The sequence below is a fragment of the Erithacus rubecula genome (genome assembly GCF_903797595.1).
Source record: "Erithacus rubecula genome assembly, chromosome: 1".
Classification (NCBI taxonomy): Eukaryota; Metazoa; Chordata; class Aves; order Passeriformes; family Muscicapidae; genus Erithacus; species Erithacus rubecula.
The window spans coordinates 99607314-99630968 of NC_136658.1; the positions used below are offsets into that span (position 1 = coordinate 99607314).

The 23655-nt window shown below is 42.3% G+C and overlaps 1 protein-coding gene across 5 annotated transcripts in view; it reads right to left on the reverse strand.

The window, feature by feature from the left end:
- Positions 1–600: 600 nt before the first annotated feature.
- The window catches only part of PCYT1B (phosphate cytidylyltransferase 1B, choline), a 28675-nt gene continuing 5620 nt past the window's right edge, over positions 601–23655 (reverse strand). The window contains exons 2-9 of one of the 5 annotated variants that reach the window (XR_013775490.1): positions 16736–16835; positions 15320–15436; positions 12056–12207; positions 11083–11161; positions 8136–8278; positions 5841–6029; positions 2668–2821; positions 1584–1707 (exon numbers count right to left, since the gene is read on the reverse strand). Coding sequence is in view for 3 of the 5 variants with exons in the window: in XM_079315361.1 (XP_079171487.1) it covers positions 624–830; positions 5841–6029; positions 8136–8278; positions 11083–11161; positions 12056–12207; positions 15320–15436; positions 16736–16835 (987 nt within the window). In the remaining 2 variants the exon portion in view is untranslated. Of the gene's footprint in view, positions 831–1392; positions 1708–1732; positions 1938–2667; positions 2822–5840; positions 6030–8135; positions 8279–11082; positions 11162–12055; positions 12208–15319; positions 15437–16735; positions 16836–23655 lie in introns of those variants that run through there. The other 4 variants (XR_013775491.1, XM_079315361.1, XM_079315362.1 and 1 more) reach the window with 4 other exon arrangements.

Consider the following 23655-nt stretch of genomic DNA (forward strand, 5'->3'; position numbering starts at 1 on the left):
AAGCAGCACTGAATATGTTAAATAGATTTCCACTCACTTGCCTGGAGAGCTCTTCATTTCAGTGCATGATTTGGGCTCTGGGGCAGATGTTATTCAAAAGGAAAGGAAAACCCCAATTTTGTTCCCTGTTTCTCAACATATTTGCTGTGGCAATGCCATTCCTTCATGTGCCAGAAGAGGTCAAGGCCAGCACGGTACAACTGCATCTTCTCTCTCAGCAGGCTGCAGCCAGCACTTCCCTGTGTGCTGGGTCCAGATCAGGAGCCAGCTGGGCTCCTCCTTCCAGCCCCACTTGGTGCAGAGCTCCCACAGGCCTGGCCTGGAGCAGCAGCTGGAAAGCAGCAAGGCAGGAGCAGGAACTTGCACATGGGTGTGTTTTTCTGTCAGTCCCTGGGGTTGTGCCTGGCAAGTGCTGCTGGCTGGGACTCCAGCACCTTGAGGGAGTTGGGGATGGGATAAGCTCTTCCTGAGATCTCCCTTGCTGTGCTCCAGTTCATTTTTGACATCTCCCAGAGCACGATCCCTGCTGTCAGAGAAACCCCTGGTGTTCCTCATGCTTCTCCCCATCCAGTGGTTGAGTTCATATCTTGTTCTTCTGTCTCATGGTTAAAAAAATATATATTTTATTTTTCATCCTCATCTCCCTCGCTCATGCTGCTGAGGGAGGCAGAGGCAGCTTTTGGAGAAGAGGGAGGGGAGGTCTTATTGATGAGCCAGGGTGGAGATGGAGAACGGGACGGAGAGCGGCCTCGTGTAGGACTGCTGTTTGGGCTCTGCCGGGGAGAAAAAGCCTGGAGCATTCGGCCGCTTCGTTCCTGGAACATCTGCTTCTGCAAAAGCAAAGTGAAAAGATGCTCTTTGAGTAGTGCACAGAGGGGAAGGCTGTGGGCAGGCAGGGGTTGCACTGTGCCTCTCACTGGGGAGTGAGCAGAGAGCCAGAGCCCTGGAGCATGGCTGGTTTTCCTCTGCTGTGCTCATGATAACCTGGTCCCTGCATGCATGTTTTTACCTCAGCTGGGCCATCCCCAGCATGAGAACACTCTATGGACTGGCCCAAGCCACACATGGGGGACTTCCTTTGTGGTTTTTGTATGTGTTGGTCATGCCCTTGCCTCCAAAGGTTAGTTTTCTGCCTGAACACCCAACATTCCTAGTTCCCACAGCCTTTTCTTTCCAGAATGTTGGGAAGGACCACCCCTTTCCTCCTGAGCTTCCTGACTTTCCCAGCCTTTATTCCTCTGTCCCTTTTCAAGGGAAACAGCAAGGTGCCTGCAAATACTGGCACCCACTTCCCCAGCTCCCTGGAGCAGGCACAATCCAAACTCATAAACTGAGGGTGGGAATGCCAGTATTTGGATGTCTGTTGCAAAGAGAAAACACTTGCAGGCTCTATGTTCTGCTTGGAGCTTTATTGTCACTTTTGCTTTGTAAAGCTGAGTGGAGGCCTGCCAGAGCTGGTGAGGTGGAAGAAACAACTCTGCAGTCAAGCAATCTGCTACACTAAGGCACGTGCCTCTACTCGTTAGCAGCAATGTGGCCTTGGATCATGCTGGGGGTACGGAAGACGTGGTATGTGCTGTGCAGCTGCTGCAGGCTTCATGTGGAAAACCCCAAATCCGAGTGCCCTGCTGCTCCTCCTGGGGGTGGGGAGCAAGAAGCCTCAACCTTGGCTGAAGAACTGGGAGTCGAGTCACAGGCGATGCTCGGCTGAAAGGAAGATCCAGCCCCGACAAAGTTAAGTTACCACTCAGGCCTGAGAGGAAAAGACTTGTGCAGAATGTATGGGTTTGCTATTTTGGGTAACTGCAGGCTTGATCTCAGCTGGGTTTTTATCTTGTTCCTATTCCCCTTCTCTCTGCAGTGACTCTGCTCTGTGCTGACACAGTATCTGGCTGCCCATCTTGCTCTTTCTCCTCCTCTTTGAAACTCAGTATTCCCTGCCAGCAAAGAGGCAGATGTTGGTTTCCCTCTTGGGTTTCTGGGTGTTTGCTAAATCCCAGGGCTTAAAAAATCAAGCTTAAAAATGAGCTATTCCTCTGTGAGCTCCCTCTCCTCATTTACATCTTTACCACATTAGCCTTTATTGACTTAGTTTTAGAGCCTGAATGTTGCCGCAGTGCAGAACAGCAGAACAGTTCCTGCCTGGAGCTGCACTTACCAAGGCTCTCGTGCATAAAACCCCATGGTGTGTAACCTACCCCTGCACTAGGTCCAAATTAGTCAAGACTTCCTAAAATGTCAACAGTTAGCAGATGGTGGTTGCTCCTGATAAATGGTGCCAGGAAACATTTCTGTAGCTGAGAGCTGCAGGGATGTCACCACAGCTGACAAAGCCCCAGACCCGTTTGGAATTCAGTGGTAGGGGTGCAAAATTTCTCTTTAGATCACAGAAGTGTGAGGCTTGTTTCACCCTCTCACTGAAGATAATCTCCAACAAAAACCCTGTGTTTGATATGAAATATCTTTTTCCCAGCCAATCAGAATCCTTGGACTTCCTTCTGTCACTTCAGCCAACTCAGTGGCACAGTGGTGCTTCCTGGTGGTGTGGCAGCAGTGCTGGAGGACAGCCAAGTGCCCCACCCTGGCCTGGCCTGCACCATCCCATGTGGCAGGGAGTACTCAACTGTGCCTCAGTCACAGAGGCCAGGGATGGTAAGGGGATCCCACCTTCCTGTGAAGTCCTTCAGTCAGGCTGTAGGACACCTGCTTCCCAGGCCTTCAGTGGAGAGTTTGTTGCTTGAACAAACTGATGCACTCACACCTTCAGCGTTGCCTCCTGCATTAGTGCTGGAACCACCAGGCTGCTGGCTGTAACACAGCTCTGCAGGAGAAGGAGGTGGTGTCACTCACCAGCCTCAGAACACCTCCTGCTCTCCAGCTGTGCCCTAGCAGGGTCAGTAGGCCATGCCCTTTGCAGGCAAGGAGCCACCTGGGCCATTGGGTGCTGAAGAAGTAGAACAAGTGTTAATGGCTTCCTTGAAGTGCTGCAGAGTTAGACAAGGCTGGAGGCACTGTGGTCCTTTACCAGAGGTAGGGAAATAATTTCAAAGCCTTGATTCAAGCAAGTTCAGGTACACCAAACCAGTTTAGGGTTAGTTTTGGGAATCTCATTGCCAGGAAAAAGTATTTTGCCTGTTTCTGAATTTTACTGCCTGTATGTTGATACCCCTTTGCTTCACAAACAAGTGCCAGGTAGGTATTAGAGAAGGCTTCTGCTTTTGAGCTGCTGATTGTTCCAAGGCCATTTTAGCTCCAGGCTGCAGACAGGTGGTATGGCCTAAACACCAGCCCCAGGTTCCAGTTGCAGCCTGTCTTATCTGATGCCCTGCTGATGTCTGATTTAGCTGTTTGGAAGGCAACCTTCCCCAAGTGCCTCTTTGTGCTGAGCAGGAGAAGCCAGCTCCTTGCAGGGACACCTTATCTGAAGGGACATTTCTGAGAGGGACTGGCACAAAACCCCTGTCCTGTGAGCTGTGCTTTCTCTCCACTGACCTCAGTTGTAGGTGGCTGCTTGTACATGTCTGAGAGGAGCTGGAATGGACACGTGCACCCTGGAGTCTCTGCCATGAGGCCCTGTGCCAGGCTGTGTGGTGGTCCTGTCTCACATCACAGCAAAGTTTCATACCACACTAATCATTGTTTCTGACCTCTCTGTGACTCTTACAGAAAATGTGCACACAGGGGATTGCACAGGTGGGCAAAATTGCCAATGAATTACAGACATCTAGACATTTGAAAACTGACATTTGGACCTCTTTCACAAATAGACATTTTTTTTGTGGGTTACATGGCCCTTACTTTTAGAAAATTGATGCTAGCATAAAGTATATTATAATAATTATTTGTGAAATAATAATAGCATATTAATGGCATGCAAATTACTGATCTAGGAATCCAGCATGCCCATAATGATTCCTGTACTTTTAATGTCAACATTAAAAGCAACTTCTAACTAACAGTGATAAGGCAAATTAACATTAATAACAGTTTTGACACTAATACTAAGTTATCATTATTTTAAAAGTCTTTCCTATTGCCAAGGCTCAAACTGATTCTAAAAAAGCTACACCACCTCTCAGCTTGCTGTCACTGATGCTTTTCCTACAACACTGAAGAGATTTTACTCCTCTTGTTCTTAGCAAAGGTCCCGGTGATTGCACCAGACTTCCTACTCTGTGGTCAAACAATGAGTTTCTAGATTTTAAAAGCCCTTTGCAGAGCACCTTTTCCTTAATTGAATTTGGTAAAATGTTTTATCAGCAAAGGTTTTTAAAAATGCCATCAGCATGCAGTGTTGAGTGGATAGAGCCAGGAAATAGAACCAGTGCTTTTTGAATTCTTTTCCTCTCTCTATGCAGTAAACTCATCTCACCTCCTGTGGATTTCACATGCTCTGTTAGCATCAGCTTTAGTTATTCAGCATGTAGGCCAAGGGACCATCCCAAAAGGGGAACACGCACCAAGCTCTTTGGGCTCAGAAGAGGCTTCATGTGGATGTGGACAATGCAGGTAGACCTGGGCATTTCATCAGAAGAGTTACCTTCTTGCCCCTCTCCCAGGAATATAACAGTGTCAATGAACAAACTGCTAAATAAAAAGCTCATGTTCATGTGGCTGGGGCCTGTGTTGTTCAGTGATCACTGCCTTTGCATGGACAGAAGTAGCTGTAAGATGACACAGTCTCTGTTCTGAAGCCTTCACAGCCTAATTTCAGGTTTTTCTCAACTGAGTGGTAATCAACACAGCCAGTCAGTGTAAAGATGAGAACTCCAGTAAGGCAGGCACTGCATGACTTGGTAGCACTGAGTTGTGACACAGCACTGATGTGAGCTATTTAATTCACAGAAGCTCTGTGACTCTTCCTCTGTATTTGCTTACAAACAAAATATCTGCTGAGCTCCTTCCAACAGAAGGTGCCTTTTTCATTCAGTGTTTGCAACCAGAGCAGCGTGTCTGAGATGGTGCCTGCGCTGGAGGGTCTGGGCTTTCATCCCAACACAGATGAATTCCACATTCAATTTAAGCTTCGTTACTGGTTTCAATGCAGCCAAGCAAAGTCATACAAGTAAACAGCTTCTTGAGGTTTGGCAAGCTATCAGAACTGACAGATGAGGACCAAGATACTTTGTGGGCTCTGAAGTATCACCAACTCACCACTCAGTGCATGAGTTTGGTTTGAGCAGGTTTCTCTCCAGAAATGTGCTACTGTAGATTCTGAACTGCCTTTCCAAGGCACTTGAGGACCTTTAGTAAGGTGAAGCCAACTGTGAAGCCAGCACATACCAAGTAGAACTTTTCAAGTGCTTGAATCCCACCTGAGCCTTCCCTGCTATCAGTTAGATGGGCCTGAACTTGACACGTAAAATAATTTCTTGGAACTTTTTATCAGTAGTTTTTGAAGCTAAAAAATTATAATCTTCTACTGCTGAATACAGAGCATGAAGAAAACTACTGAAAACCTTTTCAATGGTCCTGTTTTTCCTCACTACCTCCAGTGTACATCCCTGATGTGTGAGTGGTTGCATTTAATGCTAATGGGGCCAATAGACTGTACTGGCCTGTTTGTTCATGTGGTGCTGTAATGCAGCTCTGCTGCATCCAGTATTATGTTCAGCATCACATCTTCACAAAATACAGATATCATCCCAAGCAAGCAACTGCCAGAAGCACTAAATCTTTCTGCTGCAGTATTAGTATGCATTAATGGCTTCAGCAGCCAGGTTTGCCATTATCCTGCTGTGCTGGCTTTCAAGACAAAGTCTGCAGTAAAAGCATCTGCTCTTGACCTGTGTTGAAAGAAATAAAAGCACTCAGACTTCCTGGGATGGCAGAATACCTACCCAAGCTCCATCAGGTCCAAACAGCTCTAAAAAGTTGCCAATAAATTCCCTGGACTTTTCTTCCCATTTCTGAATGAGGTCATGGCTCTTCTCTTCCACCTTGTAAACAAATTCTTTTGACTTTTCCTCCACATTCTTGACTTTTTCTTTCATTTTGTCCACTTGGTTTTGAAAGCGGTATTTCTTCTCCTGTTTTGAAAGTGTGGTCAAAGATTAATTAAAAAAACTTGGAAATAATTAGCTCAAACAGTTGAAAAGAAGAAAAAAAACTGCATTAATGCATCCTAATACATATGGCCTTGGTTAGCTATTCCCATGTTATTTTTATAAATGCAAGTGTAACATTTGTGGAATGAAGTGCAGAAGGTACATATTGAAAAGACTTCTTGTGTGATTACTGTGTTCAATCCACTACATGAATCTTTCTATTTTCAAACTGAATGCAATTTGAAATTGATGTGAATCTTGTGAAGGATAGGAGTTGAGAAATAAACAGCTCAAATTTAATAATAGGCAAATGGCAAATTTCCCTATGTTTCCAAGCAAATGCTGCTGACTTGCCAGCCTGGATATTAACTTGTACCAAAATGTCTCTTTGGGTGGATTTCTGCAGAGCAGAAGGAGAACTCTCATCAGTTCTGAGCCTGGCTAATACAGGAGCTTCTGGCTGCAATACAGATGTGTGTAGGTCAGTGGCTTGTGGACAGCAAATTTCACTCCTAATTGCTAAGCCACACAGAAAAAGAGAGAGAGAAAAGGGAGCTCCTGGGAAAAGCTTCTGAAATACTTCAGGATTAAAGGACTTTTGTCTTGAAATGCTTATGTGCTCCACAAATTTTTGGTACAAGGAAATAAGCAAGGTTATCCTCCTGAAGGTGTGGTAGTCTGTGTAGAAGCACAGATCACTACTGGCTTTTCATTTTCTGTTAACTCCATGTAATGGACACGTCAATTGACTTTAAAAACAAGCACTGAAGTGTGGTTTATTGTAGCTCACAGTAGAACTGTCTTTGCAAGCCACGATCACAAACAAAATCCCCAAGGTCCATAGAAACCCAACTCCCTCTGTACCTAAAGGGTGATCAGCCCTTTAATGAGGAAACCAGTGCTCTTGAAAATCTTGGGGATTTAATTTTGAGACAAACAGCCTCTGGTGCAAATCAGTATTTCTGCATTTAAATTACTGTAAGCTAAACAATCAGATGTCAGGAAGTTCTTCAGGAGACATCATTGTCTGAGATGGGGGAAAGTATAACTTAAGCAACAGTGTCTTAACCTCACAGCTGCTAAAGGATAAATTTGAGACTCTCCAAAGTATCCAGCATGTCTCATTTTAACGGATATTTTTAATTGTGGGTGGAGAACTTACAAGCAGCAATTTTTAAAGGTGCACAAGACTTAAAAAAAAAGCACAGTGAAATAAATATTTATGCCCCTGATCTGGGGTTTATCTTCTAGACTTCAAAATAAGAAAGAGATAAACTAATGAAATGACACAATTCAGTCCTTCACAAGGGGGTTTCCAAGCTCCAGGGAGGGAGTTGAGGAGTCCTGCTGTGAGCCATCTCAGTCACAACAGAGATTTCAGTTATGTGGGTTATCTTGAGGTTTTAAGTCTTGAGACAGAAAATGAAGGAAGGTAAAGTCTAATTTTCACCTCATTGGAGGGGCAAATCTGTATGGGGAAGATTAATAAACTGAGCCATCCTTTCACATGGCTCTCTTGCCATTTTGGCTTCTGAGCTTTACAGCAGCATCATTTATGTATCAGCTTCCTAGCATACTCCCTTGTCTTGAAAACCATTGTAGCTTTCCCTAGTAATCTCACTGCTCTACAGTTAGCTTTGTGGGGTTTTTTGTTTGTTTTTTTTGTTTGCTTTTTTTTTTGTTTGGTTGTTTTTGTTTTTTGTTTTTGTTTGTTTGTTCTTTAATTCTATCACATTGTAGAGAAATTTTGGATCTCCATGCTCTCTCAGCTGGCTTCTTGGAATAGGAATATAGAAAGAAATCATGTGTTGGGTGAATGGTTGAGCAGCCTCTGGTGGGAGGGTGGGCTCCTTCCTAGTGTGTCATTGTCACCTACAGCTCAAGGAGGAACGGGGAGCTGCAGCTTTGTTAAAGGCATAAGATGGAAGCAAAGCTGCTAATTAATAGAAGTAATTAAAACTACCCTCAGCTTACCAGTTTCTTTTAAATTAAGTTCTTTCCAGCTCTTTTAAAGGCAGCAGGAGGAAGATACAGTTTCTTAACCTTGACTTTCCATTCAGGATGCCAGGAGTGTCTGAGGGTACTCACATTGATGAAACTGACATTCAGCTCTTTGGCGGTGTATCCCCGCTGCAGGTTGCGCCGGGCGTACACGTCGTAGTCCCGGACGATCCGCGTGATGATATCCGACGTGGAGATACCTTCGGTTCTCTGCGTAGGTACAAACATTCCTGAGCAAAGTGGGAAAAGAAAGCCTACTGATAAAGCTTGGCAGGACCAGGCACTGCAGCAGGTAGCTGAGGAGGAACACAAAAATACCTAACAAAGGTTAGAGAAGTGCAGTTCTGCCTTATTGCTAGTTCTCTCCTGTTGTTTCTGTGTGAGTTTTGGGAAGGCAAGGGTCTATACTACTTGTTTTTTTCTCAAGTGTTTAGAAATACTAAAAATTGCCCTTTGTACAGTGTCAGCTGTAATGTGGAAATTATTAGACTGGCAGAGGCTCCTGAGCCAGGAAGGCCAAGCTTCAAGCTGTGGCCAATTCACTGAGCAGTTCTTTCCATAAGCAAGGCCCTTATTTTATGTTATATAAAGGTGCAGGGAGGTTTGCTGCTCTTCTTCATTTCCACTCCTGTGCTGCACCATCTCTGTTCTGCTGATAGAACAGACCAGCCTCTGGCCTTGAAAAAAGCCAGGAAAAAGATGCATTACCATAACTGGAAAACAACCTTGAGGTGTTAGTGGTTTGTAACAGGAAGATGAAGTGTAATGCTAGTGTTTCATGTCCATCCAGCCACGCCAGTGGCTACACAACCTTCCTCCCTGCTCTGACAAATCAGTCCCCAAAAAAACTGGCCATTTATCAATACTGCTTGTACTTTCCTCAATGCAATTGAAATATATGTGGTTTTCTAACTGCTCCTCACCAAGGCAGGAGCACCTAAACTGTTAATGTAATCCACAAATGCAATAGTAGCAGAGTGCAGGCACATCTTTTAGTAGTTATTTAGGGCTACAAAAAATTACTACTCTCCCTTATACGTAATTGCAACATGAAGCTGTTGATGAACAAGAGAGAGAAAACGGGAGATGGTCTGGGAAAAAAAAGTAGTGCTTTGTCTTAAAATAGTGCTATAGTTCCTGGTAAATTAATCTTCACACATTCACTTAGAGTAAGCAGGCATTGGTACCTAATTTTACAGGGCTGGAAAAAGACTCAGAAAAGGAATCAAGAAGCTTAGCAGCCTTTTGTGACTAAATGCTATGTGGTATTTTTTCTTTCTGATCTCTAATTAATACTTTGCTAACAAACAGATTACTTTTATCACGAGCAGACATGTTTCCCTGATTGCTGCTTTTCAGGCTTGCAGCAGTCACTCAGGAAACTATTTTTGGAAGCAGTGAAAACCGCTTTGAGCCAGAAACCTTTATAGATAGGAGTTACAGGAATACATGGACAAAATCCAAACTCCACCTTTGGTAAGCTGAAAGTGGAATTGTAGATGGACGTTACCCTTAGTCACTGACTTTGCTTTCATCTGCTTCATGTGTTGGACTAATCCATATTTTCCAAGCTAATTGTTCACAGATGTGCACAGTTTTAAGTCAGTGCACTGTTACCCAGCTCACTGTTGCCCATATGCCCTCCCATCCACTGGAGAGAGTGGGGAATTGGGAGCCCATGGGAATCTAATGAAGGAACTTCCCAGCTCCCATCCATTTTTCTGCTCTCCAACAAGCTGATGTGGGAGAATGGGAGTACTGGAACAACCTTGTAGTGACAGACACAATGGACCACAAGTCCCTGAAGCTGCAAGTCTCTTCTGCAAAGTTTGAGTTTCTCACTGGTTTGTGTGTGCACCATGCCTGTACTCAATGACAGCAGAGAAGGGTATGATGGATTTGGGCACTCACACCAAGCCTGGTAATGATCCAGTGACACCAAGAGCTCCTGTCATGTTGTCCTGTGCACTCATCACCTTGCAGAATAAAAGCAAAATAGCTGCCTGTCCAACAGGTGTGCAGTATGTTCCTTGGTGACTCATTCTTACCAGAGGGGCCTTTTTTCACTCCCTACAAGCTGGCATTGGCTCTGAAACTATAGAACGGTCAATCCCAAAGGAGGGTTGTGAGTCTGATATCAAGGGAGGCTCACAAGTGGAAAAAGATCAAGAACTGCTGCTATAAAAAGCTTATTCCTTCAGCTCAGGTCAATACCTGGTCTATAGATGTCATTGTATAGTTTGAGAAGGTCACTTTGCATGGCATACTACCATCAGGCAGATTGCTCTGGAATTTTTTCAAGCCTCCAGTATACATGTTTATGCAGAACAGAGAGGCTGGATTTGCCAGGAGTCAAAGCAGCATCTCCAGGGCACAGCAGCAGGAAGATATGATTTATTCCTCCTCCTTGCACTGTGCATTGTGTTAGGATAGGTACCACAGGCAAACAGTGGCTCAATGTTATCTCCTCAAACTTGATTCGTCTTCCTTGAACTGAAGAGACACAAACTCCTAATGAGTTCAGCATCGTCATGCTCAGTGTAATATGGTAGTCAACCAAACTGCTAAACAATCATGACAAACTAATTACTCTGATACTGATTTAAACCCTCTGCCAGTGTAATGAAAAGAAGATTGCCTGTGCTTGCCCATATTCAGGACTGGTATGTATCAAAGAGGTGTCAGTTTGTCGTTATCAAAAACTGACTAAATTTGGCTGGGCTCCTGTGGGAATTGAACTTATTTTGATCCATTCAAAAGTCTTAGTCAAGCACTATAAAATTGTTTTAAAAACACAGATGGGACTATTTTGTGCTAGATCTGAATGGTTTCCTTGGGGTTATGGCAGGAATTCAGCCAAGGATGTCCTTCAAGGTTTTCTTTCTGCTCAAGTCAGCAGTACCTACCACTAAGGTGTAAGACAATGTGGTATTATCTCTACTGCTTCTCTCCCAGCAGTTGTGGTTAAAAGATAGTACAAGAATTTGAGCTGAGACTGAAAAGGAAGGTGCTAGAAATGCAAAGTTGCCCTTACCTGCCTCCTTTATGTGTTTGTATACGTCATCCGATCCAGCGGAAGAGTACGGGATGTCATCGTGGGCTACGAAGTCAATCTGCCAGTGAACAGAAGAATCACATCCTACCATCACCAAATTTTGGTTCACTGGGGGATTGTTATGGAAAGTTACCTCTTTTCTTGACTTCAGCTAACTGCTTTTGACATTCTCATTCTAAAGCCACCACCTAGTGTATTGTATTAGATTTGGGCCTGCAACTGCTGTGTTGTATGATCAATTATGATAAAACAGAAACCTTCTCTCCAAAAGCACTGCCACTACTGTCTCACTCTGACTGGCTCAATGTGATATGAAGTACAAAACACAAGACACAGGCTCCTGTTTTTATTCCTACTGCAAAAGCAAGTGGTGAAGCCTTGGCTTTCAAAACCATGGAGGCAGGATAATTGATTTTGGGTCCTTAAGCTGTGCATATATACAAATACACCTATCACTGTCATGCTGTCATTTTGTTACTCAGTGATGTAGACATTAAAATACACCCTACTTAATTATGCTTTTGTTAGGATTCATATGTGCTGTAAGGCAATCAATAGCATGTGAAACACTCCATCCTGCCTTTTAGAGGGCACATGGCATTTTTATATATTGCAACTATTGCCATTAATGAGAAACACGTCTTTAATTCAGGACTTCAGTCACTAGGTGACAACTTTTCTGGTTTACCATCTCCTTTTCTGAATTTTTCCAGTGTTATTTTGCCCTTCAAAAGTCTCAGCAGAGAAATCATCTGAGCATATTGAGGAAAAAAAAGGCAAAATAAATATATGTTTTCTGACAGAGATGGAGGCAGGGAATGCTATGTATCTAATTTCAGTAACTGGAATTAACTGAATTAAATAATTTGCTCCATGTAATAGAATTTCAGACTTGCTCATTCTCAACTGCCTGTCTACAAGAGGGAAGGGAGAGAGAAGGGGAGAATTGTACCTTGTGTTTTTCAAGGAACTCAGGTGTCAGTGTCCAGGGTGCATCTCTGATGACCTCATCCACATAACGACAGTGTCTGAGGGCTTCATATCGCTCAGTTTCATTCATCACAGTGAAGCCTTTGAATTTATGGGTTAAATCATCACTGCAAACTAAAATATAGAAGTATGAGCAAAATGGCTCCACATTCGAAATCAGCATAACCAGGAGCTGATTATTCCTAGATAAATCCATTAAGCACATAGTTATTAGCTTAGCAATTTTTGGGGGGTTTCAGGGCTCCTAAGAGTTCTGCTTGGAGTTAGCAGATACAACTTTGTGATAATGAGAGAACCTTCTCTTTCTGCAACTGCAGCCAGAGGCCAAGAGGGATATTGTAAGACACCTCAGGTTGGAATCCTTTACATACTAAGGTAAATCAGTGCAACTCTTAAGTGGGGATTTCATGGGCTGTGATATTTCAGGGGCAATGGCCAATGCTTTGAAACCAACTGAAGAACACAGCATGGACAATCACAGAGTGCTCACTAACTTCAGGTATCACAAAATGGTCCAGGCAGGACCATTTGACATCACCTAATCCAAACCCCCTCCACAGTCAGCTGCAGGTTGCTCAGGGCCATGTCCAGTTGGGTTTCCAGACATGGAGACCCCTCAGACTCTTTGAGCCTCCACTTCCTACATTTTATTTTTATATAAACAACACTCTAAAAGGTGAATTTGCCAACAAAGCTCAAAATCACAGTGGGAGAGTTTCTCATTAAATAAACCTTGATGGAAAACAAGTAATAGAAAACTTTATAGAAATCTGTCTCTAAGCTTAGCATTGAGAAAGAGAAGTAAGGTTTGTGTCACATTCAGATGGAAAGTTGCTGAAGGAAGCTCCAAAGAAAGGACTGGGAGAAACCATATGCTCTAGTGAAATGAGCAGAGTTGAAGATCCAGAAATCCTGCATCTTTAACTCTGGATATACCAATATTTTGTCACATTGCTTTAAAATGAGGAGCAGCAGCATCCACATTACCAGAGGACAGGGAAAGTTAGGTATCATCTTTCTACCCACATAACATTGTGTAAAAACCAGTGACCTTCTCCACAACCATCTCTGTCCAACATTACAGCTACAACAGTCATTTGACACCCCACATGGAATAACGTGATACCCTTTTATAGCTGGGCTGCCAGTGGTTGTCCTTCCCCACAGGTCAAACCTGTGCCCTTGGATCGTTGTCTGTAAATGTACTTGACAAATGATAAATGCAACATTACCAGTGCCGCAGTGAAGTGTGAGAGCAGCCCTGCAGCTGCTGCTTCTTTCTAATCTGAAAACATCCACCTATCAGGCAAGGTGCCAGCAAAGATGCAGGCTTTTTTGAGATCTGAAATGGATGTTCTTGCTGTGATGATCATTAAGGACTTTCAAAGTAGGAAAAATGTAGAAAGGCTTATATAGCCCTGAAACTTGTGCAAAATTCAAAGCCAGATAATAACATATGTATGAATTTCAGCAAGCAAAATGCTACTCTGTCCTATTATGTCAGTTTTGATGCCTTCTGACAAGAAATTTAATGGTGATCAAAGCATTTTCAGGAGGAAGTTCCCTTCAGAGTCTGTATCTGTATTTATTTACAGCCTTTATGACATCTTTAGGCTACCCACTCCTGGAAGAAAAGGTCTACTAAAATCATTGGAAAATAGTAATTTTTGTTTGAATTGTGAAGAAAGGTTTGATTTCATTTTCTGATTACTATTTGTTCATATACAGTACAGACACAATACCTTTCCTTGTACTTCTTTTGAATCTGTCATCCTGCTCTAATGACTGACTTAGAAAGGTATAAATGTCTATTTTAAAAAGAAATGTGATCTTAGGTCCAAGTAATTGTCTTCACAAGAAGAAATAGCAGGTGTTGGTTGTGATGCCCACAAAGACATAAGACACTGGTGCTTTTGCAGCACAAATTGTATGTGGGTGTGGGAAGGTGTCCATTTTTTAAACATGCTAACACACAGGGCCTTGCTGGGAGAGGGTGCTAATGAGTGCTTTGTCCTTCACACCAAAAATAAGGGCAAAATGAAGCTATGCATGAATTTCAAAGGAGCCAGGCTTTTTTTCCCCAAAGCTCCTTCCCTTATCTGGGGCAACACTTAATCCTTTAAAAACAACAGGATATACATAACTTGCATTTTTTAAAAAAATCTCACAGTCTTGTGCCCCACTTGCTTCTTCTGCAAATTGTCCAGCTCAGCAGGAGACCAGAGAATCCTTAATGTTTTCTTCCTCATAACAGCACTTGTCCTTCACCTCACTGGAAGATCCATGGGAACTGCCACATTTCATAAACTTGAGTAAAACTAAAAAATGTGTTTATAAAGAGATTTTTATTTTCCTCTGTGTTGGGTCTTTTCCCCCCACCTCAAATGTTTGGGACAAATATACAAAATAATTCACCTTATAGTACCTGAAGGCTGCAACATGTTCACTGTAAAGCATTTGAGCACTGAATGAAGGTTGCTGTGAAATGTTTCTGTGAGGAGTATCTCAGCCCTGGAGGTACAAGGAAAATGGAACCAAACTGCACATTTATGAGGCTTTATGGAAGCAGGGCTTGCACAGCCATCTAGGTAGTAAAAAGCCACCCTCCAGTGACTCCTCTGGCCAATTGCTGAACAGTTGTTAGCCAGGCACAGCAAGAGAAGAAGATATTCATACCAAAAAAAGAAAAATTAAGAAAGCAACCTGCCTGGGGACACCTGTGAATTGGAATTACATTCCACTCATGACCTACATTTGGGTCTTCAGTGACAATAGGCCAGACTTAGCTTCTGTGATGATGCCCAAGGCTGGGTCTGGACCTGGCAGGCAGAGTTTATGGTCTGTGCCTAGTGGGCAAAGGGACCAATAGCCAGAAATAAGTAATTGTTGTTCTCATTCACTCATCTCCATCTTTGAACAATTTTGAGCAAATAACTGAAAAAGGTAAATTATTCATATGGAGCTATTTTAAGCTCAGAGCCATGCAGGCACCTGCTTTAACAAGAATGGGAATTGTGCCTGTGCTGCTGAGGGCAGAATTTGACTTTTACTTTAATTGATGCAATTTCAAGATGTAATTCAAGGCAAATCACCTATAGAAAGCCCCTGAGTGAAAGTAGAATTCAGTCATAGTGTACAAACAGCTGGGGGTAGGAGCACAGCAATAACTCTCTGATAGTGAAGCACAGAAGCAAAAATCCAGTGCAATAAATAACTCTGATCTTACCTCCTACTAATAAGTAGCTATTTGGGAATAGAGTTTTGGCTTGCATAAGAGCTCTAGCATGGCCGGCGTGGAAGAGGTCAAATATTCCATCTGCATACACTCTGACAGGTCTGTCAACTGTGGAGAAAGAAACACAACTGTGATTTTTCAGATCCCAAACAAGTTGCACTTAATTCTAGTGGATGGCATTTTGTCCCCAGATCAGATGATTGCAGAGATTTAACCCAGTTCTGATATTTAAAAGCATCACAAGTGAACCTGCAGTTTTTGATACTGCACATCACTGTTCTTTGTACTCTATGCTGTTTTCCCTCAGACTTACCCTATTTATTATCATCCATCATCCCCATATTCTAATTTAGCAAAAATGTCATCCTCCTGCCTCATTCAGAGTTCCACCATATGTCTTGTTCTTTTTTCTCTGCCTTTCTAATCAGATATACCTCATGGATTTTTTCCTATCATCTCCTTTTCCTCCTCTCTTTCCTTGACTTTTTTCACAGCTTACTGCTGTAAAAACCTATTGCTCTTTTAAGTAAACATTTTACTTCACTTTTTCCTGACCTTCCCTAAGTTCTTCTCTCTAATGAGCCTCTAACTTCTTTTTTTTTTTTTTATGCCATCACCCTTATAACTCTTCCTGTACAGCATCTTCAGCAGCAGCCTACAGACTTGCCTTTTCAAGTGACATGCTTTGCCATGTCCAAGCAAAACTACAGTGGAGATGAAAGCAACAGAGCTCAAACCTCCACAGACTGTGTTTTTGTGGCAGCAAAGAGATGTCTGCAGCCAGGACACCCAAAGTCTATGGGAGAACACTGTTCCTTGCACAGCTGAATGGAAAGCTGCAGCTTGCTCGTGTAATGTGTACGTACTTTAAAAGCTTATTTTAAATAAGTAGAGTAAGTAAACAGATACTTTTTAAAAATAACCTCTTGAAATATGGCACAGATGAAGGATACATTTTGGACTTCATGTGAAATCATCCTGCTTCCCCAGTTCAGACGCCCAGATCAAGAAATTGGCAAGTAACCTTTAAGGCCACTGAAGGTCTGATGTGACCAACAGGAATATCAGTGAAAGAAGACTTTCCAGCATACAGAGGTAGTATGAGATGAGAATGCAGAAGGTACATAACACAATTTTCAGGTTGGCTGGAGTGGGGTAGCAAGCCTTCCTTCCAACCAGCATCCACAAAAACATCAAACTCTAAATGTTTTCTCTTGCTGTTTCTCTAATAGAACATAACAGCTCTGTAGTTGCTGGCTTCTTCTCCATTACTCGACAGCACCAGACATTAGACTTTTGCTTTCACTTTTGACTAGAAGGCACAAGTCAGCATTGACTGATGTTTGCATGGAAAAGCAGTCCTTTGGGAGTGTCCACGATCCTGTGGATGTGGCTCTCTCCACATACCTGGCGTTCCCAGGCGGGCTTGTGCAATGGTTAACTTCTCATGGGGTGCTTGGCACTGACAGCTTGTTTCATCTGCGAATGGAGCAGGTGCCGTCAGAGTCTGGAAGGAGGAAAAAGCACAAAGAAAGTAAATTTATTTTCACCACCAAGTAGTTATAGAAGAACCCCTTAATTGTGGCAGAATGCCGTAAGCAGACTTCATGCCGGTTTGTTCTCTGGGGATTTTTTTTTTCTGGTCACTGCTGAACACACGCAATTAACACAAGGTAGAATGGTGAAGAAAATAAAGCTTTTAAAACATGTCATGTAACTGAATTCTTTGTCTCCATTAGAAAAACTTGGTTATCTTTGAGGTAGGTGAAGGCACACAATTTTTCTGTTTGCAGAACTAAGTCAGGTTGGATGGTGTGAGCAGCTTAACCCTTCTCAGTGACTCCAAAGGCCCAAGGAAAAACGTATTCTGATACCTGTAAGTAACAGCTGTAAAACTAATTGGGACTTAGAAAGTTGCAAATGAGCTATCTCTTACAAGTGCCCTTTCCTGCCACTGGCATTAGTAAAGATAATTAGGAGAACAGGTGGTTTTGTTGTGGTTTTAGTCAGAATCTCCTGTAATTTTCAGGAGCCATTCAAAACAAAGGCAAGGATGCAATCTTAAATCCCAATTAACAACAGCTGACTGAGCTGCAACTCCTTTCTGGTCTGACACATTCTGTAATAGTACTAAAATACTCTTAACTGTGATCAGAGCACCACAAGGGTACTTGCTCTGAGGAGCTTATAACCTAAAGATACATGAGACAGTGTGAGGATGTGTGAAGACTGATGTGGCATTATCTGTCAGAAAACTTGATTACTGAATTTGTATTTTCTGCCTGTGTCTATGTAGGAAGTTATCAGCCATCAGACCCTTAGATATTTATTATCTGCCATATGGTCTGATAGGAAAAAAACATGCTTCTATAGCTTTTGACTTGAAATCTTTACAAAAACATATCTGAGTTATGGTTTGCTTTGTTTTTGAGATGAAGTGATGGTTAAGAAAAGCTGAAGGAAACCTGTAACTTTGCCTCCACATGATTTCACTGGGATTCATGGCCATGCAGCTGTGCCTTGGCTGGGTTTTGACAGTGACCATTTGATGTACAGCTCTCACACTAGTTTGTGTACCCATGGATTATCATAATAGGACCCCTTTTTGCCTTCACACTTTTTTTTCAGATTTTTAATGCTGAATGATTAATCACTGAGCATTTAGCATTCTTTAGCATCCCTGAGACATTTTAGGGCATGTTATACCTAATTGCTGCTAATCTCTTGAGCTTACTGCTTTGTTGTGTGGAAAGCTCAAAGGACAGAGTGAAACAACAAAGACTTAAAGATTCATATCCAGTTCTTTCTGATTTGCTATTAATTTTGTTTACTGCAAGAAATGCAGTTTTATGTTTCTTTCCTTTCAATTTTTCTTTTTTTATTTTTTTTCCATACTCTCAAATGTTAAAGGAAATCATCATCATTAGCATCTTCATGATGAAAATCACAGCATCTCTGCACAGGGAAGGTTAAAAATGGAGAAATTATGACCAAGTCCAAGTTTCTGTCTGGGTTTCATAGAGGGGAAGTGTTCATCAGGCCACCCACGCTGCACAGTGTAGAACATTACACATAATCATACAGTGCCAGCTCTTTCCTTTATTTTCTAAATACTGTCTTTTTGCTTCTGGCTTTGCTATTGCTGGGTGCTAATCTGTCTTTTTATCTCCAAGCAAGGTCAAGTTACACAGCAGCCCATACAGCCTGGTTCCTGCTGAGATAAAGAGGAAGGCAGAAATGCTAAAACAATAATGGCTATGGTCTGAGGCCTGCAACTGGTAATCAGCTCCTAGCTTGGCAGAGGTTGTTTCCTTGGAGGTTATTTGAAGAAAATAGGCCTGGTTTGCAGGAAGATATCTCTTTTTCCCCCCAGGCAAACACAGTGGTGCTTTTCATCCATGTAACCACCTTTGCAACACTGAGATTTTTCTTTCAGTCTCTGCTTGCTCAATGAAGAACAACCTCTATTAGCTTCCCATCGGTCCAGCTTCTATAAATGTTTGTCATTAAAGCTCACTTTACAGATCAGGGCTTAGAACCAGACCTGTCAATATTCCCTCTCACTTACTGGATATGAAAATACATCAAATGCAATAGATTAAAATCAGCCATATTCTGTCAAAGCCACACAGAGAAAAGCATAAACACCATATGCTGACAGATCAAAGGAAATCTATAGTAATAGCTTCCAAATGACTACTCACTACTATTTTCTTTTATCTGTCCTAGAAAAATTATTGCTAAGCTTAACAAAAACATGAGTAAAATGAGACCATTTGGTTGTATGTAAGCCCATAAGAAAAAATTTGTCAAGAAATTATTAAAACCCAGAAATAATGTATCAAGTCTTTTCAGTTTGTATACAATTACTTCTATTCTTTACAGTTTCTTGACAGTAATAATTAGAATTGTGAGAAAACAGCAAGTAATTAATACAGCAGCTTTTCCATTTTGGTAAAGTATTTTCAGAAGTTTGCTATAGTTTTCCAACAATCAGATGGTTAGACAAAGACTTTGTACTTCTGTCCTTCCCTCAGAGATTTTTCCCTTCATCTCTGCCTTCTTTGTATTCAAGGCATTTACATTTTACATTAATCAAGCAAGTGAAATTAGACTTGTATTTTGGACCAAGGTAAGCTCCTGAGACCTGCACCATCCTGTACTAATATGTGAGAGAAAGCTTATCACATGTCACAAATGGAGAAGTCATTGTAATACTAGAACTTATTAAGGATATTTACTTCAGAAGATGATAAAAAGTTCTTGCAATAAGAGTCCTGTTTCCTGGAAATGAAAACACAGCATTCAGTAAAATGAAAGTATGGGAAACCATCATTTTTAGTAACCCTTGTATTAGAAGCTGTTCATTCTATGAGAAGTTTAAATACTGTCTTACTTGCTTTCTAGGAAATTTGCAAAAGAACTGAATGGTGTTCAATAGGCTCCAGGACATTAAAAGATAGAAGGTAGACAATGGGGCTCTCTCAGCAAGCACCTCACAGCTCCATATGCACCAGCAGCATCTTTGTAACCCACAGCTCTATTTGCTGAGACAGTTGCCCAGAGATGAGTCTGGTCAGTAGCCCTGAGCTGGTTCTGGGGCCACAACATTCCATGAAGAAACCCTACATGACAGCTAGAAGCACCTTATTTTCATCTTGATGCTGCCTTTTTATTATCACCCTTTACAGTCTCTTAGGCTACTGTAGCCATTTAACTTAGCTCCTAGGCATAAGATAAACACTCATACTTGTGTTTCTAGTGATTAAAAGGAAAGTAGTTGGGGATTTGTAGAGTCCTACCACTGAAAAAACAGGTCAAGAACACAGGCACACCCACACCTTCTCTTTTGTTCAGACCCTGTTGTGTTGTTGTTTGCTTGGTTTCTGTATGTTTGATAGTTGGGCTGGGTTTTTTACACAGCAGCAAGGAAGGCAGCAACATTCTAATAGCAGGCAAATGTAGATCCATCCCAGCCATAGTGCACCTGACTTTGTAACTCTGCCTGCAGGGTGACTGTAGGAAACACAGCTAATGGAAGGAGCTACTGCTTTTTTTCTTAAATTCATGCAACAATACCTTCTTTCCTCCTATTGGTAAAGTTGTATTGTCATCTAAGATTTTTCTATCCACAAAGGTCAATGAAATTTAGGTCATGAACCAGTACAGCTACAGAGGCAACACTTGATAAAGCAGGCTGGGCCTGTGCTTCTGAAAAAATGAAACTGGAAGGAAATTCTGTGGGAAGTCTGATGCTGTAGGCACCTTTTGTCTCAAAGGCAGTATTTTAAACAGATAAGTGATTTTACTGGAACAAATCATGTGGATAAGGTCTACTCATATGAGGAACAATTATTTTGGCAACTTGCTCCTGATATTGGGAAACAATAATTACAAAGCAGGAAACACTGACAACAGTTTCAAGGAATATTTAAGAAAAAAAACCTATCAAAACTATCGCAAAGTGAATATGTGCCAAGTTTCTGAGGCATGAACACTTTTTGTAATTTGGTGTTAAGGACTACCAAGGTCTTCTCTTAGATGTTCAGGGAGCAAACAATGAAAAAAAGAAAAACCATGCTGTCTCCTACCTGTTTGGGCCAGTAACCTTGACCCAAACAGGTAAATGTATGAGCAATTAGGTTGTCATTGAAAGTTACTGGTGGTTGTTTCCTAGTAAACTTTTTACAAACAGTTCTAATATCAATGCCAGTATCAAAAAAAGTCTAGTGTGTTGTCTCACAGTTCTGCTGACCCAGAGAGGTGGATGTAAACTAAAAATATGGCAAACTAACCTTATAAGAACAGTAACTTCAGCATTCTGTTTGCAAGCATTTCAAATTACCTTTATTACTCTTTCTGGGCTTTACCTTCAATTAAATATACCTTGTTCACCATTAGTATTAAGTCTAATAATTGTTAAGTACAAGACACAACTACAAATTGAAGATACTGCAGAAGAAAAGCAGCTTCCACTGCCTTTTCAAGAAGCATAATCATATATATATGCAGAGATCCATAGACTATGAAAGTAGAACAACTATTATGTAAACAAGTCTAATATTTGCAAAAGGCCAAATAATTTTGTGACAAGATTCCTGCATGACAGCCATGACTTCTGACTGAACCGGAACACATTACTTAGAAAACAAAATCATCCTAGAGGTAGGATGGGCCCCAAGTCAAGCAGAGTTCAAGTGAAAGAGTTGCCAAAGAAGCACCTCAACTGCATGAACACCAGCTGGAAGTGAAATACAACCCTTGGCAACTTATCCACCTGAGCCTGCTCCTCTGGTACGGCTGGAAGGAGCTCTGCATGCCAGTGGCCAGGAAGGACTCACTGAAAGCAAGGCACTGTGCAGCCCATGGAGCGTGATGTTCTCTGGTCCTGATGGCTACAGACAGGAAAGCTGCCAGATATCCCAGCACTGAGGAGTGATACATGGTATTCCTAGATAAAGAAGCTTTATCTAGGCTCCTTCAAAGGTGCACCGGTTGCCACTCATCAGCCTGCAGCCATCACCAAGAACCAAACTGACTGTGGGGCATTTGCAACTCAATGCCCAGTGGCAAGTGCTTGCTGGCCCAGGAGTAGTGCTGAAGGTTGCCCATGGTCAACAGACTAAAAATCCATAACCAGTGCTCTAATGCCACTCTGTGTTTTATTGATCAATTCAGTGGTGATTAACACCGGCTCCTGCATTTGGAACATCTATTACGTGTTTCTTTTACTTGTACATTACTGTTTAGCATCACAGAATCATGAAGGTTGGAAAAGAGCTTTAAGATCATCCAGTCCAAATGTCAACCCAGCACTAGCACTGTAACCCCAAAACCACCAAAACACATCACCCAGTGCCAGATCCAGATGCCTCTTGAGCACCTCCAGGGATGCTGACTCCACATATACCATGGCAACCTATTCCAATATCTGACTACTCTAACACTGAAAAAAAAAATTTCTAACATCTAATCTGAATCTCCTCTGTCTCAGCTTAAGGCCATTTCCTCTGGTCCACCCACTGCAGGCACAGCAGAAGAGACCAGCCCCCACCTCACTACACCCTCCTTTCAGGCAGTTGTAGAGAGCAATGAGCTTCTCTCTGAACCTTGGCAAGACTACACAAATCCAGCTCCCTCAACCATTCCTCACAGGACATGTTCCAGACCCTTCACAACCCTTGCTGCCCTTCTCTGGATACACCCCAGCTCTCCAGTATCTTTTTTAGAAGTGAGGGGCCCAGAACTGGACACAGTACTCGAGGTGTGGCCTCACCAGTGTTGAGTAAGGGTGACAATCACTGCCCTGGTCCTGCTGGCCACACTGTTGCTCATACAGGCTAGATGCCATTGAATTTCTTAGTCACCTGGCTCATGGTCAGCTGGCTGGTGACCAGCAACCCCAGTTTCCTTCCTGCTGGACAGCTCTCAAGCAACTCCTCCCCCAGCCTGTAATGTTGCATGGGGTTGTTGTGATCCAAGGGCAGGACAGGGCACCTTCCCTTATTGAGCTCCTGCAACTGTCCTCAGCCCATTGATGAGTCTGTCCAGATATCTCTGTAGATCCTTCTACCCTTAAGCAGATCAACACTCCCACCCCACTTAGTGTCATCTGCAAATTCACCTGATATATAGAGGGTGAAAGAACCAAACTTTGCTTTAACACAGGTAAGGGTTAATATTCTGAAAGCAACTCTGTATCAGTTATATACAGTTATATATCACCTCAGCTAAACTATTGGGTGAATTTGGCCAAATAATCAATCTCTACTTGTACATCTTTACAGAGATACGTTACACTTATCAATTATTTCATGTTGGACATAGGACAGCATTTTGTATAAACCATTACTCAGAAACAGAGCTATGAAGAAGCAAAAAAAACCCCAACCTTTTTTTTCCTCCTGCACAGGAGATACATATTCTGCAGTCCCTCAGCTGTCAGCAGGAAAACTCTGGGAAGATCAATTTTCCCATAGGGAGGGCGATGGGCTTCTTTAGAAGATCCCTGATTCATCCAGTGCATTTCTCAAGAGGTTTTCACTTTATACCATCTGTTTATATGTGTGTAAAACATGAAAGCAGATTACATGGAAACAAATGACACACTGGGATCGACAGTTATGGCTGTCTATCTGTTTGTGCAGGATTGTGGATGTGTGAGTATACACTACACATATTATTGCCTGTTTAGTCAGTACTTGCCTCCTAATTTTGTATTTCTTCTGCTCCATATCCACATACATGCTGAGTTGTTTTTATATTTTATACATATATTATGTTATAATGTTGTCCATGTTCCTGAGGAGGGAGCAGAGAAAATCTAT